We start from the raw sequence: 25,724 nt of genomic DNA, 5'->3' as shown, positions 1-25,724 counted from the left end.
CATTTTTACTGTTGAACCCGGAACCGACCTGGCCCACTTAACTCCAACTCGGACCGGAACCGGCCCACAACCCGATTAAACTAAACGGGTTGATTTCGGGTTGGCCCAGTCCGACCCACTTAGACACTCTTAATTTCATATATATATGTATATATATTGCCTATATGTGATCTTTTAAATTAGAATAAATATGTATATTAGCAAGAATTACCTCTTTCTACCTACAATAAACATTTGGTGTAGTCTTTATTCTCATCATTAATTAGGAAAAGGTCTTGATTTACCCTTTTCAAGAATATAATTTCAATATGAAATATATGAACGCCAGGTAGGATGTGAATTGTCACGTAAGACATCACGTACGCATATATGTCTATATGTTCAAAATTGAAGGACATAGAAATCAGCTGGGATGAAATAGATTACTTTTAATTATCCGATTAGTTGTTTAATTCCTTAAATACTTTTTAAAGCATTATTGAAATATAAATCATAATTTTATACAAAATCAAGCTCATAAAAAATTGACACCTATTTAATTCCTAGGACCACCCACCACCTTATAATGAGAGTTGTGTAAAGTAATAGTAAAACAAATTATCGCTTTTATCGTAAAAACTTACTCAAATTTGATATTTGCATCAAATTATTTACACTAAGGTGGAAATAATTAAATGAATACAAGTGCATATTAATATTCAATCTTATGAATTCATTAGTTTAAATTAAACCAAGATAGTTGTTGGTACTGAAAAAAAATTATGCAAAATAAAGGAGAAATTTGTGTCAGGGTACTTTGAGAATGGATAGCTACAAAATACAGGAATGGACTGGTAGTTTGGTTATATAAATTTGGACAGTCTTCCCCTCATGAGCTAGTTGTTGGGGTAGAGATAGATTCAATATTCATTCTTTACATGGTATCAGAGTCAAGTCCAACCCTATTTGAGCTCACGGTTCATGCGCCAGTTGGGCCCTGGGCGTGAAGGGGGGTGACTGGTGATTTGCTTATGTGAATTTGAATAATCCTCTCCTCATGAGCTAGCTTTTGAGATTGAACTGAATAGGAAGCCAAATAGTAAAGGCGGGAAGTGGATTATAGAGGATTTATATACGGAGAGTAGAAATGTGTAGATAATGGAAGAACGTATAGGTGATTTAAGGGCGGACCTAGGTACAAATATTTTGGTGCTCCAGCACATATTAAACCCGACATAATTTAGACATAATTATATAGAAAATTTATAAAAATTGGTATACAATGGAAAAAGGCACCCTTAAAACTAAGAAGATAGTTGAGTACTGTTTCGATTTTCAAGCGAAGCCCTAAAATTTTAGGTATCAATATGTGTGTTCGAACGTTTCAAGCACCCAAAATTCCTAAATCTTTGATCCAAGGAGAGAGTTCCTTTTTTAGCATCCATTTTCAGTGTGAGAAGTAGGAAGAATGTAAACAAGACCAGACATTTGACCAAAAAATTAGGTAATAAATTAAGGAGGAAGTATGTATTATCAATTATTATTAATTAATGAAGAAAAGTGCATGTAAAAAGTCAATATTATAAATTCATTAATTTGATATAAACATGATTTTTTAAGACTCAAAAGGTTCATTAATTCTATTTTACCAGAGAAAAAGAGAAATCTTTAGCCACAATAAATAAAATAGAAAGATGATCACTTTATTAGCTTCATTATTTAGTACATAACACAGTCACAATTGAAACATTATTATTCATCTTTCTATTATTACTTAGTAAACTTTCTTATAAAGCTTCACATAAATATTATATTAAAATAGTTGACCAAGGGTCTCCCATAAGACATTTGGTCCAACCTTTTCTCCAGTTTGAAGATCCTGAAAAAAAAAAAATTGTAAAACAATTTAATAAAATAGATTAATTTAAGTTACATACATTAATAGTAACTCTGGATCAAAATAAGTCATGTTTTAAATCAATTCATCAAAGTAATATGTTTTTCCAAAACTTTACCAAACTAGTATAAACGTTGTTCCAGTAACTTATTATGCTTTAAAAAAAGTTAACGGACCAAAAAGATGTGTGGATGATGTTAAAATATGAATCGTTATTGTCAGTAACGTTTTTGACATAAATCGTTACTGTCAGTAACGATTCTGACATAAAACGTTACTATGAGTAACGAGACTCTGCAACTCTACTGCCACATCAGAATCTTTGTACAAATCTGACGTTTAATTCATTACTGTCAATTACGTTTTAGCTTTAAAACGTTACTCCAAGTAACGATACTACCAAACGGTTTTGAGTTGATTTGATAGTATCGTTACTCGGAGTAACGTTTTAAAGCTAAAACGTAATTGACAATAACGAATTTAACGTCAGATTTTGTACAAAGATTCTGATGTGACTTAGTTGCAGAGTCTCGTTACTTACGATAACATTTTATATCAAAAACGTTACTGCCAATAACGATTCCTAGCTATTTTAACGTCATCTACAGCTCTTTTTGGCTCCATTAACTTTTTTAAAACATAATACGTTACTGGGAACAACGTTTATACAAGTTTGGTAAAATTTCAAAAAAAAAACATATTACTTTGGTGACAGAAGTTACGATTATGTTACGATTTTTCATAGACTAGTAGTTAGTCTTTATATTATCAATGCATATAACTTAAACTCGAAGAGAACACGTACCTGTATAGATGAAGCTCGAGCAGTTGGAGGTGAAGGACGAGGAACAATAATGTTTGGAACATTACAACGTTGGCTAATGACAGAAGCTGGACAATCTTTATAATTTTTTGCATCATTTGTGTAGCAAAATGAAACTTGATTCAAATAAGCATGAGTTGCATTAATGTTTTTACAAGTAAATGACACTTCTTTTTGGTTCTGGCCTGTAACAGCTTTGAGTGAACTCAACAGTTCAGCATTGGTGTAATTAGCAGAGTCACAAGGTACAATTCAATCTTTTCCAATTAACTGACCTTGTAATAAATTTCCACCTCCAATTTCACCATTGAATCTAATAGCCCTATTGAAATAATTTGATAGACATGTTCCATATGTTGTCCAAGCTGCTTTCCACATTTCTTTGGGATCTTGTGTAGTGAGAGATGGCCAAAATACGGTGAGTTTATTGACTATATCAGCAGTAAACTGCAACAAATAAAATTGGAGTTATCTTGTTAGCAGGAGACAGAAATCTTGTTTTTTTTTTTTTTTTTTTTTAAGGTGGTTTAGAGACCCCTTTAATAAATGTGCAGACATAAATTAAAAACAATTTATTTAGATTTAGGATTTAAATCTCAACGCTACCCTTTAGAAGAAAAAGAAAGAACATCTATGTGTTTGATGTATTAAAAATAATCAAGCCAAAAGGTGAAAGGATGCATTGAATGTCACGACCTGAGCCGAGGCCCTGGTCGCGATGGGCATCCCAAATCACGAAGGCACAAGAAATCCCCTTAGACCAACCCACTAGTGAAGGCCTGAGAGACCTCCCCAACCCACTAGTAATATTATCCGCTCTGAGCCTAGGCCCGCACGTCTTTGAAAAGCGTCACTAGGGAGTAGGGCTTGCTTTCCTTGCTAGTTGGAAATAAAAGACTCAGGATAGAGAGGTCGCGACGAGCATCTCGAACCACGAAGGCCCGAGAGACCCCTGAGCCCAACCTACTAGTGATTCTGTCCACTCTAGGCCTGGGATCGTATGGCTTTAAAATGCATCACTATGGAGTAGGACTTGCTTACATATATACCCAACATCCCTCCTGTGTTTTGTCGATGTGAGACTTCTTATCCTAAGTTGGGGTGTTACGTTGAAGTTTGTACAATGACATAGAAGGGTAAACATATAAAATGTATCTCTATTTACTGATTTCTTAATGAATGTGTCAAATTTATACAGTTCAACTAATATGAAATGAAGAAAGTATACAGTAAAACCTCTCTCTAGTGGGATATGTGAATCAAATTTCTTACATTAATGTAAAATTTGGGACTTCATTTTAGAGCTTGTATGAAAGAAGAGAACATCTTAATCACAATATTTTGAGTAAAGCATCTACTAACCCTCTGAACTATGACCAAATTTTCTATTATATTCTCCAACTTCACAGAGGTTTCATTATCTCCTGAACTAAATTCAACATTTTTTTTTTCAATTTTCTTAACTGACATGGAACCTTTTATATATCATACTTTTTAGCTGACGTGTTATCTTTGATGTTGGCCTCATTTTATATAGTAAAGGTGTTACGTCAGGAGGTAATAGGACCCCTGTAAAGTTGGAATGTGCCGTAACAACTTTAATCATAGTTTGAGAGGGTACCAGTTATGGGTGTCAAACGGGCCGGGCCGGGCCAACTCGGAACCGGCCCTTCTATTTTAACTGGGTTGAGGGCCGGTTTTGGCGCTAGACGGGCCGGGCCAGGTCGGGCCAAATAGTAAAAAAATTAAAACCCACCCTAACCCGGCCCACTTAACCCAACCCGGTCAAACCCACAAAAATCCGGTCAAACCCGATTAAAAAAATCGGTCAAATCCGGTCAAAAAAATAAAAAAAAACTTTCTTTTAATATACATTACATATACCCACCTATATATATTATAAATACGTTAAATAATATATATACACTATATATATAGTATATACTACATTAGAATTTAAAAAATATATACACATATACACAATTAGTCAATTACTCATATATACTACTACTTATAAAATATACTACAATATAAATACATTACAATATATATAGATATACTTATATACTAATTCATAAAACATATACACATGTATACGTTAAATATACAAGATATATACACATGTATATGCACCATACAATGTATATATACTACTACTTATAAAATATACTACAATATATATACATTACAATATATATAGATATAGTTATATACTAATTTATAAAACATATACACATGTATAAATTAAATATACACTTCTATAGAAGATATATACACGTGTATACGCACCATTCAATGTATATATACTACTACTTATAAAATATACTACAATATATATACATTACAATATATATAGATATACTTATATACTAATTTATAAAACATATACACATGTATACGTTAAATATACACTTCTATAGAAGATATATACACGTGTATACGTACCATTCAATGTATATATACTACTACTTATAAAATATACTACATTATATATACATTACAATATATATAGATATACTTATATACTAATTTATAAAATATATACACATGTATATGTTAAATATACATTTCTATAGAAGATATCTAATTTATAAAATATATATACATGTATACGTTAAATATACACTTCTATAGAAGATATATACACGTGTATGCACACCATTCAATGTATATATACTACTACTTATAAAATATACTACATTATATATACATTACAATATATATAGATATACTTATATACTAATTTATAAAACATATTCATATGTATACATTAAATATACACTTCTATAGAAGATATATGCACAAATATACAAAACATATGCTACTTAATATAATAAATTAATAATATTTGGTAGTAAATTAATAATATATTAGAAGTAAGTTTTTAATTTAAAGTAGAAAAATAGAAATTCAATTTAAAATTTTAAATCGTTAAATGAAAAAACATAAAAAGCAAGGACTAAGGAGTGAATAAATTTGGGGAATTTTATTGATCGCAAAATGATCCAAAATTTATAATTTACATGAATGAAAAATCTACAAATTATGCATCATTTTTTCCAACTCATTCATGTTAATATTAATGGAAACTTGCATAGGATAGTCGAAGTCAACGGGGGCAAAACCATGCATTTGACTTGATTCTGTTGAGTTCTCCCTGAAGTCATAATTTCTTCAACTTTCAACTCGTCGCTCGGCTCCGGTTCCATTCCTTGGTTTCTTCTTTCCTCCCTAATCCAATCTCTGAGGTAAACTAGAACATTCATTGTATTGCTTCCCAATGAGTGTCGGTTGTCTCCAAGCTGCTGTCGTCCCTAACTAAAGGCGCTCTCTGATGCAACGGTTGACATTGGAACATTCAAGATATCTCTAGCTAATCTTGAAAGCACAGGATATTGTGTTTCATTACTCCTCCACCAATCCAAAGTGTTGATCCGTCATTTGCGATCCTCTGGTGCCGTCCAAAGATAATATTTCAGCTCTTCCCGATAAGTTGATGTGTAAGTTCTCTCATCAACACTGTTCCAACAATTTAAATCATAAAACGAATCAAAAAAATCACTATGTGCCGGCCTTTTAGAAGATGATGGCTCCTCATGAGGATGAGGAGCGACAGTTGGAGCGATATTTGTAGGTACGGCTAAATCAAATAAATCAGCATAGTGATTACATAATTTTTCTATGTAATCCTTTGCATCAGCCGTAGCCGTCCACAAATCAGGTTGTACTTGTTCAGAATCATGGTTAGTATTTATTTCTAAGTAAGTATAAATAAGAGTACTAAAGTGGCACATATTATTATATTTCATCCACGGATTTAGCATAGCACCAACCAAGCAAATAGGGGGAATCGGAAAAAAATATTTTTTAAATTTCGTAAACACGGCGCCAACAACTTCTTTATAACCTTCTTTATTTTTATATTCTTTGAGCAAACCAGAAATATCGGCTATATATGTCAAAATATTACAAACAGTAGGATAATAAGCACCGAAAAATTCAACCGTAGCTACATAAAATTTTTCTAAAAACTTAACAAGATCATTAATTACAACCCAATCAGAATTATGCCGCATGCAATCAGCAGAATCAGCAAATGAACCGCAATGTTGGTTAAAAGCTAGTGTAATAGGAATTCTATATTTATAACAAGTTTTTAAAAATTCATACGTAGAATTTTATCTAGTATCAATTTCCTCAGGCATCAAAATCGGTTTAAGTCCATTTTCTTGACATTTAACTTTAAATTCTCTAATTCTCGATCTACGATTATTTCCTTGAATAAAACCAACGGCAAGACGATTTTTTCAATATAAAGCTCAAAAAACTCAAGATCATCTTTTACAATTAAATTATATATATGACATGCACACTTAATATGAAAAATTTCAGGCAAAGGCGAAGATAGCGTAGATTTTAATTTTTTTTTATAACTATTAACAATAGAATCAGCAATAAATTGTCCAGTATGTTTACAATCTTCATCATATAAAAAAGCAAGAATATGTTTTTGCATCACGAAATTACTATCCATCCAATGCCAAGTAATGGTTAAATAATCATTTTTATTTATAGCACGACCAAGATCAGAAGTTAGGGACAATCTACATTGAATATTTTTTAACAATATTGATAAATAAAAAAAATATTGTGAATAAAGTCTAAAAATATCAGACCGACAAGTAGTTCTAGGAATACCGTTAAGCATAGGATTATAAACTGCTTGGATATAACGAATAAAGGCATCAGAAGAAGCAAAACTAAAAGGCAAACAACCCACAACTATCATTTTAGCTATTTCTTCCCGATCCCTCAATTTATTATACTTCTTCACTACGTGACCGGTTGCTGGGTCCATTCTAGTTTGCGTTGGCCCACCAACATCCCCACCACCTTGTGCAATATTTAACTCTCTTTTGTGATCTTCAGCTATATGTCTCATTAACGTACCCGTACCCCTTGCTTGCCTCCACTTCTATGCTTATATATTTGTTGACAAATATTGCATTGCACCTCAATATCTGATATACGTTCAAAAAATTACCATGCAACACTAGTTCTTTTACGAGGTCTTGGGGCACTGGGAGGATGGAGAGGGAGATTAACTGATTCAGATCTAACGTTAGCATCTCCTACTGCGGTGTCTCAACAATATTTTCATTATCTTCGTCTAAATAAACCGCATCTACTTCATTTTCTTCTTCTATACCGTAATTTTCCTGAGCTTCTACATAATCCATATCGTGAACACCTATACCTATTTCTTCCTCAAAAGGTGTACCAAGCGGTACCGAAGGTGAAGATACACGGCTATATCTACTACTTGAACTATCTCTACCGCTAGTAATTCGCTTTTTACTACCACTACCGCTTCCGGGATAAAAATTTTTAACACCTTTAGTAGCGAGGTTTCTTAATTTATCCATAATATAAATTAAATTAAACTAAAAATATTCAAAATACACAAATATAATAAAATTAAATATTAAACAATTAATACAATAAATAAAAATGAAACGTAAGAAATGGAATGACAATACCAAATTTTGAAAGTATCCGAAGGTTGCGACTTCAGAAACTTCCGCTCGTACTTTGTAAACGAAAAATTAAAAAATTAAAGTGAACACATTAAGAAATTAAATATATTGAATATTTGAGAATTGAGATTTGAGAGAGTGAAACATTGTGTGAAAAATGATTTGAAGTTGTAGGGTATTTATAGAAATTTTTTGGAGATTAAAAAATATTTTTTAAAGTTAATTTTTTTTTTTAATAAATGGGCCCAAACTAGCCGTTTGGATCCAAAAACGGCTATATAGCCGTTGGGCCAACGGCTAGTTTGGCCCAAAATTTCAATTTTCTTTTTTTTTTTAAAAGATATCCGGGTCGGTTAACCGGCGGGTCTGGACCGGGCTTGGTCCAGGCCGGGTTAGCCGGACCCATTTTAAAAAAATAATCGGCTTGGGATCCGGAATTCTAAAGCCCTAGGACTTACCGGGCCGGGTCAAATCAGGTCGCATTAATTACGAGGGCCTGGTCTGACCGGCCCACTTGGCATCCTTAGACTACCAGTTGCTTATCTCGAATATTTTTGCTTTTCACTTTGGTCAATGAATAATAAACTGATGGATAATTAATTTTAGTATATGTAGAATTGTTGTTAATACAAAAAAAAAAAAAAATACCACTTTGTCCCAATCTTGTGCTCCTGGAATTGGGCAACCTTGTTGACCAGCATTGACAATTCCTCCATTGGAATTTATTCCCCAAAATCCAACTAAGGTAAATTGTAGAGGAATTTTATTACATGCCACTTTTGGAGTATCTTTTTTGCAATAAGTTTCTGGCCATTTATAGACAAATTGTGTTTGTTGTACTTGTGAACAAACAGAAATGAAAAGTAGTATGAGAGTGACAAGTAATAGACAGAGGTTCTTCATTTTCATATGTTCTTTTTCAGACAGTCTATCAGAAAAAACTTGTTATGAACCATATGAGAATTTATAGATGGCTTATGAGGAGAAAAATTGAGTACGTAGACCCTTCCAACTCTTTAATTAAGAAAAGGGAATAAGTGGATCCCATAATTTTATTAAGTTAAAAAAATAAAGTCTCTTGAACAACTGGAACAGTTGTTCGACAACTGCATTAGTTGTCTCAACAACTTCGCAAAGTTGTCGAATAATTTTGCACAGTTGTCGAACAACTTCGCACAGTTGTTGAACAACTTTGATTATTGTTGAACAACTTTGCAAAGTTGTCGAATAACTATCAAAGTTGCTCGACAACTGCGCAAAGTTGTTGGAACGAAAAATATTTTTTAAAAAAAAATTGAAATTTTTTTTGTCCCTTTCACCTAATTTTTAAAACTTGAAGGACTTTCACTTAATTGAGAAATTTGTTTGTCGCTTTTAATTTAAAGTCCCACTCATGAGGGTCCGTTGTCCATTTTAACTAGAGATAAACATCCAGTACTTCCTCGAGTTATAGTCAAAATTGCTACGACACACACCAACTTCACAGGGGGTCCTATTACCTCTTGAACTCAATTTAAGTGTATTTTCATCACCCTTTTATGCTGACGTGGCACCTTTATTTTATGATATTCTTATTTTGGTATTGATAAAAGCACTTTATCTATTGAATGCCCATGAGAGGCTAAATTGGTGATAGTGATGATTTATTGAAATGTGCCTATGAGAGGCTTGTTTGATAATGATAACTCCTTGTATTAATGCCATGAATGGCTTGTTGATGTTTGAATTGTTGATGAGTGTATAAATGATTATTGAAAATTTACCTAATGGAATTGTTTTATGACTTTAAGTGTACTTATAAACTTGGTACATCGTATATATTGTATGCTGTGAGGTAGTGTAAATTTGATATTGATATTACTTGTTTATGGTGGATCGGGTACCACGCCAGTACGGATATGTATATGTTGGATCAGATACACATCGATACGAATATGTATATGTTGGATCGGGTACCACACCAGTACGGATATGTATATGTTGGATCAGGTACCACATCGATACGGATATGTGTATATTGGATCGGGTACCACGCCGGTATGGATATGTGTATGTTGGATTGGGTACCACGCTGGTACGGATATGTATATGTTGGATCAGGTACCATGTCGGTACGAATACGGGTACAACACCAGTATGGATATGTATATGATGGGTCGGGTACCACGCCGATATGGATATGTATATGGTGGATCGGGTACCATGCCGGTACAGTACATAAACATAGATTGTTCCTTGCAGGTCATGACTATTTGGGCAAAAATAAGCCCCATAACATGTGTGTACATATTTGTGTTGAGTCTGTGGATGTTTACAATACGTTTGATACTCTTGATGATTATATGGCTTGTTTGTGGTCATAGTTTGTTCTGTTATTGTTGTATTGTTGACTCATTGGGTATTTAATTGTGTGATATGTATTTGAAAAAGTGAAACTTTGTACTTACTTATATGTTGGTTGACTTGCTTCATTTATACGTGTTTTAATCGTAGCTTACCAGAATGGCTAGTTATCGTTCTTTAATATTATAAGAGAGCATTTGGTTGATAGCTCGAGAGTTTAGTGTGGGTTGTCTATGATTACGGATTTGTTCGTGTGAATATGAGTAATGAAAAAGATAAGGTGAATAAAGATGAATAGTGATGAATCAGTGTTGGATTGTGGTTGATTGTATGAATTAATGAGGCTAGAGTATGTTAGTAGTGAATATAATATTGATGGAGTTGGAAGAGTAGTTGGATGATGTAAGTTATATAGGTAAAGTAACAATGTTATTACAACCTTAGTTGAATTATATTTGATTCAAGATGTCATGATTTATTTTCATTAATTCTATTTTATGATTATATGAACTAACATGGTCGGCCGATGATGCCTACCAGTAAGTGTGGTTATACTGAACCTACTCTTCTACATTCCTTATTGGTATGTAGACTGAATACAAGTTAGTTTGCAGTTATTAGATGAATGACGATATTCAGCAATAACTTCTGCTTTTTCTTCGTGACAGATGTTAGAGTCCTTGCATTATTTATTTTATTATCAGTCTATGTTGTAATAGGTAGCTCTTGTACATATCTGGCTAAGTCTTGGGATAGTGATGGACATTTGTAAGAAGTTTTTAAAAAAGTTTATTTATTAGTATTTAATGTACATGTCTGACCAAGTCTTGGGATAGTGAAGGACATTTGTAAGAAGTTTTTAAAAAAGTTTATTTATTAGTATTTAATTTACTTTATTATATTTAATCATGTATTCCCTAAAAAATAGAAGTTTTCTACATATTTTAGTTGGGTAATAAGGGTTCTCCTAACTACTTAGAATAGCATAGGTGCCCGCACGATCTATTGATCTAGGTCGTGACAAAAACCATTGGATGGAATAGTTGGTTCCTGACCTTGAATCAATTAAGAGGGAAGAAATAATCATACTTTATTGGTCTAATGCATGCATATGCTATTGTATGCAATATTTCATATTTCAGACCAACGCATTAAGTCTTGTTCTCGTTAGTAATGGTTTAGCTGTTTATTGAAGGCATTCAATGCCAACCATCATTATCAAGATGAATTTTCTTGATTGCAAAATCTAAAAATTATGCTTTTAACTCAATTTTATTGAGTAGAAAACTTTGTGAATGTCAAACTGCAGGTGAGAATAAACATACAAGTGATCATCATATATCGATGTATCTTAATAGATCACATGACTGGTGAATGAGTTCATATTCACCTTTTATATTTTTCAAATTTTGAAGGATCAAATCCCAACATTAGTTGGTCGAACCAACTTATCATGAGAACAAGCAACATAAATAATTCTTGAAAAATCTTCTATTTCTTCAATATATGTCAATACTCAATATGCACATTTTTCGCAATGTAGCAATCATTCATGTTAATTTATGAACTTTTATACTAGTAAACTTTAAGTTTACCATGACATGTGCCTTTTTTCTTAGTAAATTTCAGATCTACTATTACATGAATAAATTTTTGAATTTATTAGTTCAAAAGTAGATTTCAAAATAACTCTTCTCAATTATTTTGCCTCATTCGGAGGGGAGTTATGATACTACTATCACAATCAAGTGCGCATTCGTATTGAAACAATCAAAATCCTCATTCCCTAGGGATGAAATATAATTGTGCCCTAAGTCTATCAAATTTTGATAGCTTATAACCTCTTTCGTGATATTTCTACTTTAGGAGCAAATCGAGGCATACATATAGTGTAGAGAGTTTTTCTCTAAACTATATTATAGTCATAATAAGTGTGCGAAAATATTATCACTATTGATGATTATTACCATATTGTCACTTCACGCTTATTCATACACTCAATCACTTGTGTTCTTTCAGACATATTAAGCATTGCTACCACATTCACTTCATGGAATAGAGCATATTCAATGAGATATGTTTCATGACTTTTCATGAAATACACATTATTTTGCCTTAGCCATCATTATATCATTCATATGGTACTTTAAGATTCAAACTAAACGTCTTATCCATATAAAGGTGTATTAAGCACAAATCGATGAGACTTGAACCCAACATCTTACCCTTTTTAATGTAATGAAATTTGAATCTCCTGTCTTAACCTCAATCAATAAGATAATATGTCAAATTATAAAAGCCTTTCCCTCGAACCTTTGATATATTATAGTATAAGAATTATATACATAATTAAACAGCTTATGTTTCAAAGTAATCGAGGACTCAAATTAATACCAATTTTTATTTAAAAAATATAAAGATAAAATAAATCGTCAACGTAAAGCTTATCCTCTACCTGAAGCCTAACAAGATGCTGCACAACTTTAAGATATACTCCCTCCGTCTTATTATCAGTCTCAAATTTTCTAATTTGATGTCCCATTATACTTTGTCCTTTTTTACTTATCAAGACAAGACAATTTTTTTTTTCAATTATACCCTTAACGTCTACACATTTATTAAAGGGGTCTCTAAACCATCTTTACCGAAAAAAAAATATACAAAACAAGATTTCTTCCAGCGCCATTGCTAACAAGATAACGTCAAGTATTCTCAAAACATACTTGTGCTTTGACAAATATTATTTTGAGGATGTTGATTGTTCAACCACTATCCATCCACATAATCCTTCAATCACCACCCCCAATTTGTATAAACTCTAACAAGATCATGTGACTTGTTTAAGCTCCTCTATATGTGTAGAAACCCACAATTTATTTATTTTTTATTTAATTATTCATTTTTAAACAACATCCAAGTGAGGGTCTATAACCCTGTACATAAATTCATGTGATCTACGAATGATCAAGAGAGTAATCGATGCATGACCTACAGTGTAGATCTACGATAGACCAAATGAATCGATGGACCCTCAAAGCACAAGTATATTTTTTACATGGGATTGATATGGGTCAGCATCCATGACAGTCTATTAAGTGTCACCAACAGTTTAAGATTGTTTGTTTAACAACCAGTTCAAGTGATTATGTGTTTAAACTTTTTTTAATTTAATTATTTTTTTTGCATCCCTCAAATCATATGATATGTGTTTAAACTTTTTTAATTTAATTATTTTCTTTCAAACCACAAGTTACTGATGATTCATCGATTCATATTATATACAATTGACCTATATGTCTGGTCGAGGAATGACAGAGTCTAAGATCGATGATAGTGCATAAAATATTATTTGGTGTAGCATAGATCGATTTGCCTATCTACAATAGAATATAGATGTGATCTGGATTTATTATCACATAATTTTTACTCTTTGTGAGTTTAATCAAGACAGTCTACACTTGTATTCATTGAACAAGCATCTCCATAAACATGATCCTCTAAATTTCTCTTATGCTTGGACCCTTACCATCACGAAAATGATTTACGCATAGTAAAGCAATCATCTCGGATGAGATTTTCTTATGCCTGTTCGTGGCGTGATCAACACCGCATGTGTGCAACCCGACATACTTGTATATTTGAAATCTATCTGAGGTTTCGTACTTTCTTGCCTACAATAACTAGCCACAACCAGGAGATACGCATTTTGCCTTCAACAATTTGGTGTAGCTCTTCTACGTACGATAATCAAAAGGCTACCTCATCACTGCTCCACCTAGTAGTATTTTGAGCTCTTTCTTGTCGGTGAATGTTTGATGATAATCTAAATTGGTCCCGTCGGCGAAGGAATGTCCTGGTTGGGATCCCGTTCCACAGTCTTTTGCGCATCTTGCGAGTTCGATGAAATGTCTTTCATATACATAGAATCATCTTCCTTATTAATTGGATGATCGTCATTGTTCTCGTAATCATTCAAATCGTTGTCCATTGTCGGGTGCTGAGGTGGTGAATTCATCGGTCCTTCAAAGGACCTGTCAACTACATTTATCCTTAAAATAGGCCTAAAACCATCTGCATCAACATCCATCATGTACATCAACACATGTTCATCATTATTTATGATCGTAGGATTCACCTTTTCCCTCGAATGCATTAGATAACTAATCACCACATCGCTCGGCGCGCAATTTAGATCTCCGCTCTGCATTACGCTTGTAATTAATTCGTCGTATGAACTGTTGCGGCGAACAGCAATGGACAGTGTCACCTTGGTAAAAGATCTCTATTTTCAATATTTAGGAGTATCTACCCATTCTCCCATGAAATCACCAGAAATTAGAACAAATTCTACAATAGACATCTTAGAATTAAGTTTTGGTCGACGGTAGATTATGCTGAGGGTATATGTCGGGATGTACGCACGGTCGATGACTGAGGATGACTGGTCAATTACTGAGCAGATATCCGTACAAAAACTTGAAATTGCAAATATTGTTTCTAACCAACGATCATTGGGTTTATGGAATAGAGAAATGAACTTGGAGTCGCCTGAGCTACCGTAATGTACTTTCTAAAGAGTTTTTGAGTGACGTGAGTGATTTAAAGTTTTTTAACAATGGTGAAAAGTGTGTTTGAGAAGATAACAAACAAATGGGGTAACAATGGATGCAATGGACAAGCTTATGATATTTGTGAACTAATTTAGAGCTGATCGCCGAAAAATAACGCCGGAAAAGATGCCAGAATCAGAGATTTTTTGGAGGGAAAGAACCACCTTCTATTTTTAGCTTTTGAATTTTTTTTAATATTTTTGGAAACTTAAATATTTTTGTATCATATAATGGTGGATGATGGAGTGGGTTGAAGTGTATTATTATAAACTTGTGGATGAATTTGTTAAGTTGAAAATATTGAGTGTAGTATGACAAAACTTGTGGGTGAATTTGTCGAGTTAGAAAAGTTTGTGATGATGTGGATTAAATAGGATATATGGCAAAATTTTAAGAACTTTTGTCTAAATTGCTAAATAGTTTTCAAAAGAACCTTTTTGGCATACTTCCCATCATTATCAGCCACTAACACTAACCAGCCCATTACCGACCATCATCACCACCAATATATATATATGCATCATCACTGGCGGACATAAATATTTCTTTTTCTTTTACCACATAATTATTTTATTCTATTAAATTTATACCTAAATTATTTTTTTCGAATTATGACTTTCTTCCCTGAACTATTACCAATTATTTATCCAAAATACACAATTGACAAACAATAATTCCTTTTTCCTACTCGGACGATGGTGATATTTAAAAAAAAAAAAAAGGCTGAGTTGATTAGCTTTTTGTATCGACGAGCTCCTTTAACTTCTGATAACCCATTTTTAGTCGATTTCCGATCAATTTTGATTTTCTTTTCCATAATAATAATATTATATAGACACCTTTCGAATTTATTTTAGGTGCTTTTAAATTAAAATAATTTTTAAACACTTTTGAGCAGATTAAAAAAGTACATACAAGTTATAAATACTTGATTTTAAACTAACATACTTGAAAAAAAAAAAATCAAAAGCCAAAAGTTTATCCAAGTGATACATACTTGAAAGAGGAAAAAAAGGTCACACTATGACCCCTATAAAATGTTCTTATATAAAGCTCCCACTCTACTACTACATCAATCCACTCAAACAACTAATCTTTCAACCCCACAACCCCCGCACACAAAAAAGAAGAAAAACATGAATAAACCTCCCATCTTTCTCATTTTGCTAGTTGTAATAACTTCTCAGCATGCTCATTCCCAAACTCCCCAACTCTTGAGATTTGTGCTTCAATGGCCACCAATTTTCTGTACGCAATTGAATCATGCACCACAACCAGGCAGGTGCACAGAACCAATTCTTCAGCATGATTTGACACTCCATGGCCTTTGGCCAGCAGATTCAAATGGATTTCTGATTTCATTCCTGTACAACCAGACCCAAATTGGCGTCAAGTTGTATTGACCTTTGACTTATCAATAGAGTTAATACTTTATACACTGAGGAGATATTATAAGAAAAAAGAAAATATATATATATATATATCATGATTACATATAATTTTTTTTTACGATAAAGGATTACCTAATATAAACACCTATTTTTTTTGTCCAACTTGAGTTTTTATACCTTTTAATGTTTGAATGTTTCTTTAGGTTAAAACTTTGACATTTGAAGTCATATATGGATTTTAAGTCATATATAAGCTACGTGTAAATCACTTTTTACATAAACAATACATGAGTTTCAACATGTGATAGGACATATGTAGGCTAGTTACTATTACTGTTAGATCATCATTTGATATTTACATGCATTATCTATTAAATGATCTGATTGTATAAATATTTTTGACAGTTTACAAAGACTAGAGAAAACGATCTTTTGAAATTTTGGCCGTCACTTAGAGAGAAACAACAACCCGGGGTCGACTGGTCTCTATGGATTCATGAGTGGCGTGTGCATAGAGTGTGTGGAGGAGCAGCAACAACAGCAGCAGCAATAGTATACTTTGATACAGCAATTAAGATCAATGCAATGATAAGAAAGGGAAACTTGTTCAATTACTTGAAAACAAATGGGATTATTGCATGTGATAGCTTGGCTTTTACTAGAAAAGAAATATTCGACGCGATCCAAAAGGTGTTTATTCTTTCTCCTCCACCTCCACCTCCTCACGCTCCTCCCCCTCCTCGCGCTCCTCCACCTCCTCCTCGCGCTCCTCCACCTCCTCCTCCACCTCCACCGAACCTTAATGTTTACCTCTCATGTTATGAATTTGATTCAAAAAACAAAACTCATGTTTACTTGAATGAGGTTTCATTGTGCACTGATTTGGCTGGCACTAACTTCATCGCATGCCCTCAACAACGTCCTGCTGGAGTAACCACATGTTCTAGCGGAGCTAGGATTATGCTACCTCATCCGAAACCTCAACCGTAAGAATTTAATTCAACGTTTGAGATTAATTTTTAGCTTTGACTAAATTACTATACTAAAAATAGATGTCCAATAATACTTGTTCAGTTTGAAAAATCAATAAAAAATTTACACATTTCTATCTATTCTATCCTTAGCTATTAATTATAATCTTTATCCAACACATTTCTCTAAGCATTGAATTTATTACTTCCTCCATTTAGTTTTACTTATCACTCAATTGACACGACGCACTCACTAAGAAAACAATTATTGCTATATTCACTTTACCATATTACTATTATTAATTGATGTTTAGTACTCCCTCCGTCCCATTTTACTTGTCCCAAATTGGGATGACACAACAATTAAGAAAAATAATAAATAACATGGCTTGTTTACCAAAGTACCCCTATTAAATGATGTTTACATTTTAATTTAAAGAAAAAGTAATTAATGCAAAGGGTAAAACATGAAAAGAAAAGTTTGTTTTATCTTGATAAGTAAACTGGGACAAGTAAAATGAGACATCAACTTAGCCAATTTGGGACGGGTAAAATGGGACGGAGGGAGTAATAGATACTGAAAAATGATCTGAAAAATAAGTAATTAATGTTAAGTATAAAAGACGAAAATAATAGTGACAAGTAAATCTGGACGGAGTGAGTATATTCAAAGAGTGATATGAGAAATTACCTCTATCACTTACTCTTTCTTAACATATACGTCAAGTTAAGTCAATAATGGACAACTATTAATGAAGAGACAGTAGTTCAAATAATTAAAGTAACATTCTTTTTCGAAACATGAAAGTGATTGATTCTATTATAAATGATACTTATTAGATCTCACTATAATTATTAAGAAACTACTGTATATATCAAAAAAAAGAAATTAATTTCAAGTTAACTTAATATTAGAATTTAATTATATATTGATTGTATGTATATTTTACTATCACAGATTTTAACTTTTGTATTCATTTTTTTTTGTAGGATATTGCCGGAAGTAACAGATGGGATATATCCTGTGTTTGAATGATCATGTGTTAAATAATCATTCTACAGCTAAGATTAATCTTTGGCTTAGAATAAATAAATAAATAAATAAATAAATAAATAAATAAATAAATAAATAAATAAAAGGAGAGAATGGAAACTTATTATCTTGACGAAAAGTTTATATTCTATTCTCTTATTTATTTCTCTGTGTTATTTGTAACATCTGATGTACTTCATATATGATATATGCATGTATTGCTTATATATGTGATTGTTTAAATCAGAACAAAGATGTATATTACCAAGAATTCTAAATCTGTCTTTTCGAAGTCGTTTGGTTGGAAATAGATTATTTCGAGATAATTAATTAGGAAATTATCTATCTTGAAATTCATTGTTCCACTATTATAACTTATATCTCAAATCAAACGATTTGAATAATTAATTTTAAAATAATTAATTTCAAAATTAATTATTTCGAAATAACTATTTTTTTGGGCAAACAACTTTTGAATTAAGGTTCTTTTATGTATATATGTGGGGATAAGAATGTGTCTACTGACATTGACAAGCCATTATTGGATGTACATTTGGCAATAAACTTAGGTCCTATGTTTAATTTTAGGACCACTTGGATCATTTATAGTACTTCTTGTTCTAACAACTTTTGAATTAAGGTTCTTTATGTATATATGTGAGGATAAGAATGTGTCTACTGACATTGACAAGCCATTATTGGATGTACATTTGGCAACTTTTGAATTAAGGTTCTTTATGTATATATGTGGGGATAAGAATGTGTCCACTGACATTGACAAGCCATTATTGGATGTACATTTGGCAATAAACTTAGGTCCTATGTTTAATTTTAGGACCACTTGGATCATTTATAGTACTTCTTATTCTTTTTGTCATTTTCTTTTTGTCCTAGTTATAGAAGATTTATAGTAGTACATTTCTTTTGGGGAAAAATGAAAAAATCCATTATTTTCACAACCACCACTATTGATCAACACTATCACCAATTATCCTTCCAAATTGACATTCACAATCACCACCTCCCAATGCTGTCTTCTTTGATAACAACAATATTTTGATGTATTTTTTAAGTAAAATCATCACGATTAAAAAATTAAGATCATGATGATATTTATTACGATCTAACCTTGATAAGTAAGTTCAAATCTCAAGAGTTGAGAAAAGTCAATAACAGTGATGCAACAGAACATGACGAGACTTCAAAAACGAAGTCAGACCCTACAATATAAGTAAAAGCAAAAGTAATAAAAATACATAGATCTAATCCCAAAACTTGATAGTACAGAGGATGTAATAATATAACTGAATTTGAAATAAACCATCTGTCTCTGGAATAACTAAAGACATAAATAAAAGTAGAATGAGGTCTGAAAATGACTCTGGACCCCTAGAATATGTCAGTACCTCGAGTCACCAACTATATCAATTATCAAGCAGGAACTCAATCACCTCGCGTAGTGCTCATACTAGGATCTACATCGAAAGGGCATAGTAGGAATGAGTATGGTCCACTCGTGCTCAGTCGATATTATCGGTTGACTGAGCAAAGTAGAAAATAATATAAGTAAAGAAAATTATGAACACGTCATCTGCAAGCAGAAAAGTCCCAAATGGCAGCTCACACCGTATCTACTAATAATTCTAATATACGAACAAAAATGAAAACAACACAAGCGTACACGAAGAATACACTGAAATGAACACAGGTCAAGGAAACCAAATAAATCCTAAAAGATGCATGTATGAATGCAATTCAACGTGGATAGGATGAAAGTTGAAAGCCATCGTATGACTTTTTGTATACACCCACCAAACTCGCAGCCTCCAGGTAGGACCTATGGGAGTTCGCAACCTATATACTATATCTAATATTTTAATCCCAATTCACCTCTTTGGTTCATGTTCATGGAGAGAGTTTTCATAAAAAGTGTCCATTTTCTTTCAAAAATAGTGTCTCTAAATAATATCAGTATCTCATGTATGTATATGTATGAAATGAGGATGTAATGCTCACAACCAACTCAATATGATGATATCCAATCCATTCAATACACATATATATAAGTGAGCCCAAAAATCAACTCAATATGTCCACAGTTCATGATCATCAACTCCAATTAGGCACCATCAGAATAAATATGCATGTAAGACATCATTAATATCATATCAACCCCTAAGTCGGATCTTTCTATCATGATAAAGGCAATCAACGTTCAAATAAGGACTATATTAGCAAAACAAGTCCCCATACGAGTATCATATCAATAATAAAGGCATTCAAATGTATAGATAAGGCCAACGATGTCAAATAAAGCTTTTGCACAGGCAACACACAACATCAGATATCACAAACTAACCACAACAAAACATAAGCTTCCACACGGACACACAACAGTAAAAATAATCTCAAAATATAAACCTCATAGTTATGTTTATCAATCCATAGCATGCGTTACTTATTTATTAACTACTCAGCTCAATTTGAAAGAAGTTAAGCCATAACCTACTTCGAAACGACGAAATCTCAATCTAAAGCGCTTCAACGCAGAATTTTTCCCTTACAAACAACCTTAGAATCAACTACAACATTCAAATATAGCATCAACGCATTAAAATAAAGCTAATGATACCCATGTTGTTCATATTTGATCTGAATCTAAAATGAATTTGAAAAACAAGTTCAAAACAAAAAGAATGAAATCAAAATTTTATTTTAAAAACACACTCCCCAAGGTTATAGAAGTCTGTAGGAGAAAACCCACGTGAAAATAGATTAAAAATGAGGTTTAGATTGAAGAAAAGTCCTTTGTAAAATTTAGCAGTAAAAACCTCAAATTTTCAATTTAAAATCATGATTTAAAATTATTTTTAATGATATAATCGATGAAAAACTGCTAGGAAGACCAGATAGAATCTACGTAGACTTCATCTTTATTTTTATTGGTTGAAAAACTGCTTCCATTAAGCTCTTCTCAAAAGAAATGCTAGGAAGCAGGTTGAAAGAAAAATACAATTAAATAGCAATTCACAAAGTAAATAAGGCAACAAATAATACTACAAATTGAAGAATACGAGACTACATACATGTAAAAGTTGTCGTTGCTTGATCGTAGAATTAAGACTATATATTTAAATTGTAAAAGTAAATCTATTACAGAAATACAAAATAAATTATATGCTTTGCTTTCATCATAAAAACTTACTTAAATTCGATATTTGCATAAAATCATTTACACTAAGGTGGAAATAATTTAATAAATACAAGTGCATATGAATGTGTAATCTTACGAAATCATTAGTTTAAACCAAACCAAGATAGTTGGTATTAGAAAAGATTGTGCAGAATAAAGTACAAATATTGAGTCACAATAAATAAAATAGAAAGATGATCACTTTATTTGCTTCATTATTTAGTACATAACAGTCACAATTGAAACATTATTCATCTTTCTATTATTACTTAGTAAACTTTCTTATAAAGCTTCACATAAATATTATATTAAAATAGTTGACCAAGGGTCTCCCATAAGACATTTGGTCCAATCTTTTCTCCAGTTAGAAGATCCTGCAAAAAAAAAAAAACATTATTTGTAAAACAATTTAATAAAATAGATAAAATTTAAGTTATATACACTAATAGTATATGTGATAGCAAATTCTGTTACGATTTTTCTGTAACACCCAATATAGGATAAGGAGTCTCACATCGATACCATTCTTGTCACGACTCGAGCCGAGGTCCTAGCCGAGATGGGCATCTTGAACCACGAAGGCCCGAGAGGCCCCCCTTAGCCTAGCCTAGTAATGATATTGTCCGCTCTGAACCCAGGTCCGCCCACCTTTAAAATACGTCACTAGGAAGTAAGACTTGCTTACTTATATACTCAGTATCCCTCCTGTGTTTTACGATGTGGAACTTCTTATTGTAAGTTAGGGTGTTACATTTTCATAGACTTATAATTAATAATTAGTCTTTTATATTATCAATGCGTAAAACTTAAACTCAAAGAGGACACGTACCTGTAGAGATGAAGCTCGAGCAGTTGGAGTTGGAGGACGAGGAACAATAATGTTTGGAACATTACAACGTTTGCTAATGACAGTAGTTGGACAATCTGTATAATATTGTGCATTATTTGTGTAGCAAAATGTAACTTGATTCAAATAAGCATGAGTTGAATTAATGCTATTGCAAGTGAATGACACTTTTTTTTCTTTTTGATTGTTGACTGTTGTAACTGCTGTGAGTGACTTCAAGATTTCAGCATTGGTGTAAGTAGCAGAATCACAAGGGACAATTCCATCTTTTCCAATTAATTGACCTTGTAATAAATTTCCTCCTCCAATTGCATCAGACAATCTTATAGCCCTATTGAAGTATTGTGTTGGAGTTTTGAACTTTGATATTAGGCATGTTCCATATGTTGTCCAAGCTGCTTTCCACATTTCTGTGGGGTCTTGTGTACTGAGGGATGGCCAAAATGCTGTGAGTTTATTGACCGTTTCAGTAGTAAACTGCCACAAATAAAATTAGAGTAATCTTGTTAGCGGTAGTATTATCCTAAGGCTAAAGGTGTACTAGTTTATATGTATTTTTTTATTTTTTTTGTTATAATACTATCGGTCCTAAGCAGGGTCCATCTGAAATTACCTCTCTACTTCACTTGAGGTAGTGGTATGATGTGCGTACACCCTATCCCCAGACCCAACTATGTGGGAATGCACCGGGTATGTAGTTGTTAGTGTTGACGGATCGGAGGTAGGAATTATTTTACGGAAAAGGTACGAATATACCCCTGAATTTTAAAAAATAGTACAGATATACCCTCCGTCATACTTTAGGTACAAATATGCCCTTGTCGTTAATGAAAAGGTACATACATACCCGTGAACTTTGATAAATGGTACACATATACATTCCGTCAATGAAAAGGTACATATATACCCCTGAACTTTGATAGATGATACAGATATACCCTCCGTCATACTTTAGGTACAAATATACCCTTGTCGTTAATGAAAAGATACATACATACCCCTGAACTTTGATAAATGGTACAAATATATCCTCCGTCAATGAAAAGATACATATATACCCCTGAACTTTGATAGATGATACATATATACTCTCTGTAATACTTTAGGTACAAATATACTTTTGTCGTTAATGAAAAGGTATATATATACCTTACTCACTAACGACAGGACACGTGTTACAATCTTGTTTATTTGTCCCTTTTTAATTTAATTTATCCCCATTCTGTCTGAAAATAACTTTAATTTAACCTATAAACCGATCCAAACATATAACGGAAAATATATCTGTTTCATTTATCAAAATTTAAGGATATATTTTATATCTACAGTATGATGAAGGATATATCTATATTATGAAAGTTCAGAAATTTAGGATCCAAATCTCATTGCTACCAATTACAAGGAAAAAAGAAAAAAAAAAATCTATTGTTTGACATATTAAAAAAATAATAATTAAGCCAACATGTCAAAAAGGTGTATTGAAGTTTGCAATTAAATAAAAAATTTTATATTGAAATAAGATGGTTGCCAATATGCATTTGAAACCTCTCTCTAGTGGGATATGTCTGTGAATCAAATTTCTACATTAATGTAAAATTTGGAACTTCATTTTAGAGCTAGTCATCTTTATCAGAATATTTTTGCTTTTCACTTTGATCAATGAATAATAAACTGATGGATAATTAATTTTAGTATATATAAAATTGTTGTTAATAGAAAAGGAAAAAAAAAAAAAAAAAAAGACATACCACTTTGGCCCAATCATATTTTCCTGTATCTTGGCAACCTTGTTGAATTCCTCCACTGGAATCTGTTCCCCAAAATCCAACTAAGGTAAATTGTAGAGGAATTTTGGTACATGCCACTGTTGGAGTAGCTTTTTCACAATAAGTTTCTGGCCATCTATAAACAAATTGTGTTTGTTGTACTTGTGAACAAACAGAAATGAAAAGTAGTGTGAGAGTGAGAAGTAAGAGAGAGAGGTTCTTCATTTTCATATGTTCTTTTTCAGACAGTCTACGAGAAAAAACTTGTTATGAACCATATGAGAATTTATAGATGGCTTATGAGGGTCCTTTGTCTATTTTAAATAGAGATAAAGCATCCAGTTACCTTGGAGTAACCGATAAAATTAGCTGTCATGTGATTAAGAGGTCACGGATTCAAGCCTTGGAAACAGCTTTTGACAGAAATGCAAGGTAAGATTGTATACAGTACACCCTTGTGGTGGGGGCCGTTCCCGAATCCTGTGCATAGCGAAAGTTTTAGTGCACCGAGCTGTCCTTTTTTTTTTATAAGCATCCAGTACTCCCTCGAACTATGGTCAAACTTGCTACGACAACACTCCAACTTCAGATGGGTCCTATTACCCCCAAACTCAACTTTAGTGTATTTTTGTCATCCTTTTATGCTGACGTGACACCTTTATTACATAAAATGGGGGTTACATTAAAGGTATCACGTCAATTAAAATGGATGACAAAATTACGCTAAAATTTAATTCAGGGTGGTAATAAGACCTTTGTGAAGTTGGAGTATGTCGTAGCAAATTTGATCGTATTTCAGGGGTTTACTAGATGATTTACTCTTTTAAATATGGGTTTTTATTTGGCGTAATACTGCGTCCTTTAACTTTGTTTCAACTTGTTTTCATGCCCTCCAACTTAGAGTGTGCACAAATAGATACTTAAACTTGTATAAAGTTGGACAAGTAGACATAGGAGTCCTATCTGCCGGTCTGTGTGGGACAATTTATGTCCTACATGACATTCTACGTGTATCATGTCATGTAGGATATGCGTGTCTACTTATTCAACTTTATATAAGCTGAAGTGTCTACTTCTGCACATTCAAAGTTGGATGTTATATATGTAATCTAAGATTAAGTTAAAGAACATGTTTATGTATTATGCCTTTTTTTTTTATTTATGGCTATTTTCAGGTGTAGTGACTAAGTTATTTTCGCATCATCAGAACGTTATGATTTTAACTTGTGGAAATAATCGTTTGCATAAATATAAGATAATATTTATTATATATTTTCCTCTTCTTCATAATTGAATTGCTACACTTGAGTTGAAAGTTTTTTAAAAACAGTCTC

The 25,724-nt window shown here is 32.4% G+C and overlaps 2 protein-coding genes and 1 pseudogene across 2 annotated transcripts; 1 reads left to right on the top strand and 2 right to left on the bottom strand.

Annotated features, from left to right (window-relative positions):
• Positions 1-1,721: 1,721 nt before the first annotated feature.
• On the bottom strand, positions 1,722-9,162 carry LOC107876998 (annotated as a pseudogene).
• Positions 9,163-16,184: 7,022 nt separating this feature from the next.
• Positions 16,185-18,649, top strand: LOC107876295 (ribonuclease S-4). The gene is given in 4 exon segments (XM_047415067.1): positions 16,185-16,548; positions 16,551-16,585; positions 16,986-17,566; positions 18,542-18,649. Coding segments are annotated over 4 exon segments (984 nt in total). The 5' UTR covers positions 16,185-16,226; the 3' UTR covers positions 18,588-18,649.
• Positions 18,650-21,927: 3,278 nt separating this feature from the next.
• LOC107877517 (extracellular ribonuclease LE-like) lies at positions 21,928-24,647 on the bottom strand. Its single transcript, NM_001325089.1, is given in 3 exon segments — positions 21,928-22,151; positions 22,607-23,101; positions 24,373-24,647. Coding segments are annotated over 3 exon segments (810 nt in total). The 5' UTR covers positions 24,622-24,647; the 3' UTR covers positions 21,928-22,085.
• Between the last annotated feature and the right edge of the window lie 1,077 nt (positions 24,648-25,724).

This window comes from Capsicum annuum, chromosome 7, assembly GCF_002878395.1.
Source record: "Capsicum annuum cultivar UCD-10X-F1 chromosome 7, UCD10Xv1.1, whole genome shotgun sequence".
Classification (NCBI taxonomy): Eukaryota; Viridiplantae; Streptophyta; class Magnoliopsida; order Solanales; family Solanaceae; genus Capsicum; species Capsicum annuum.
This window is presented reverse-complemented; position numbering and strand designations above follow the sequence as displayed.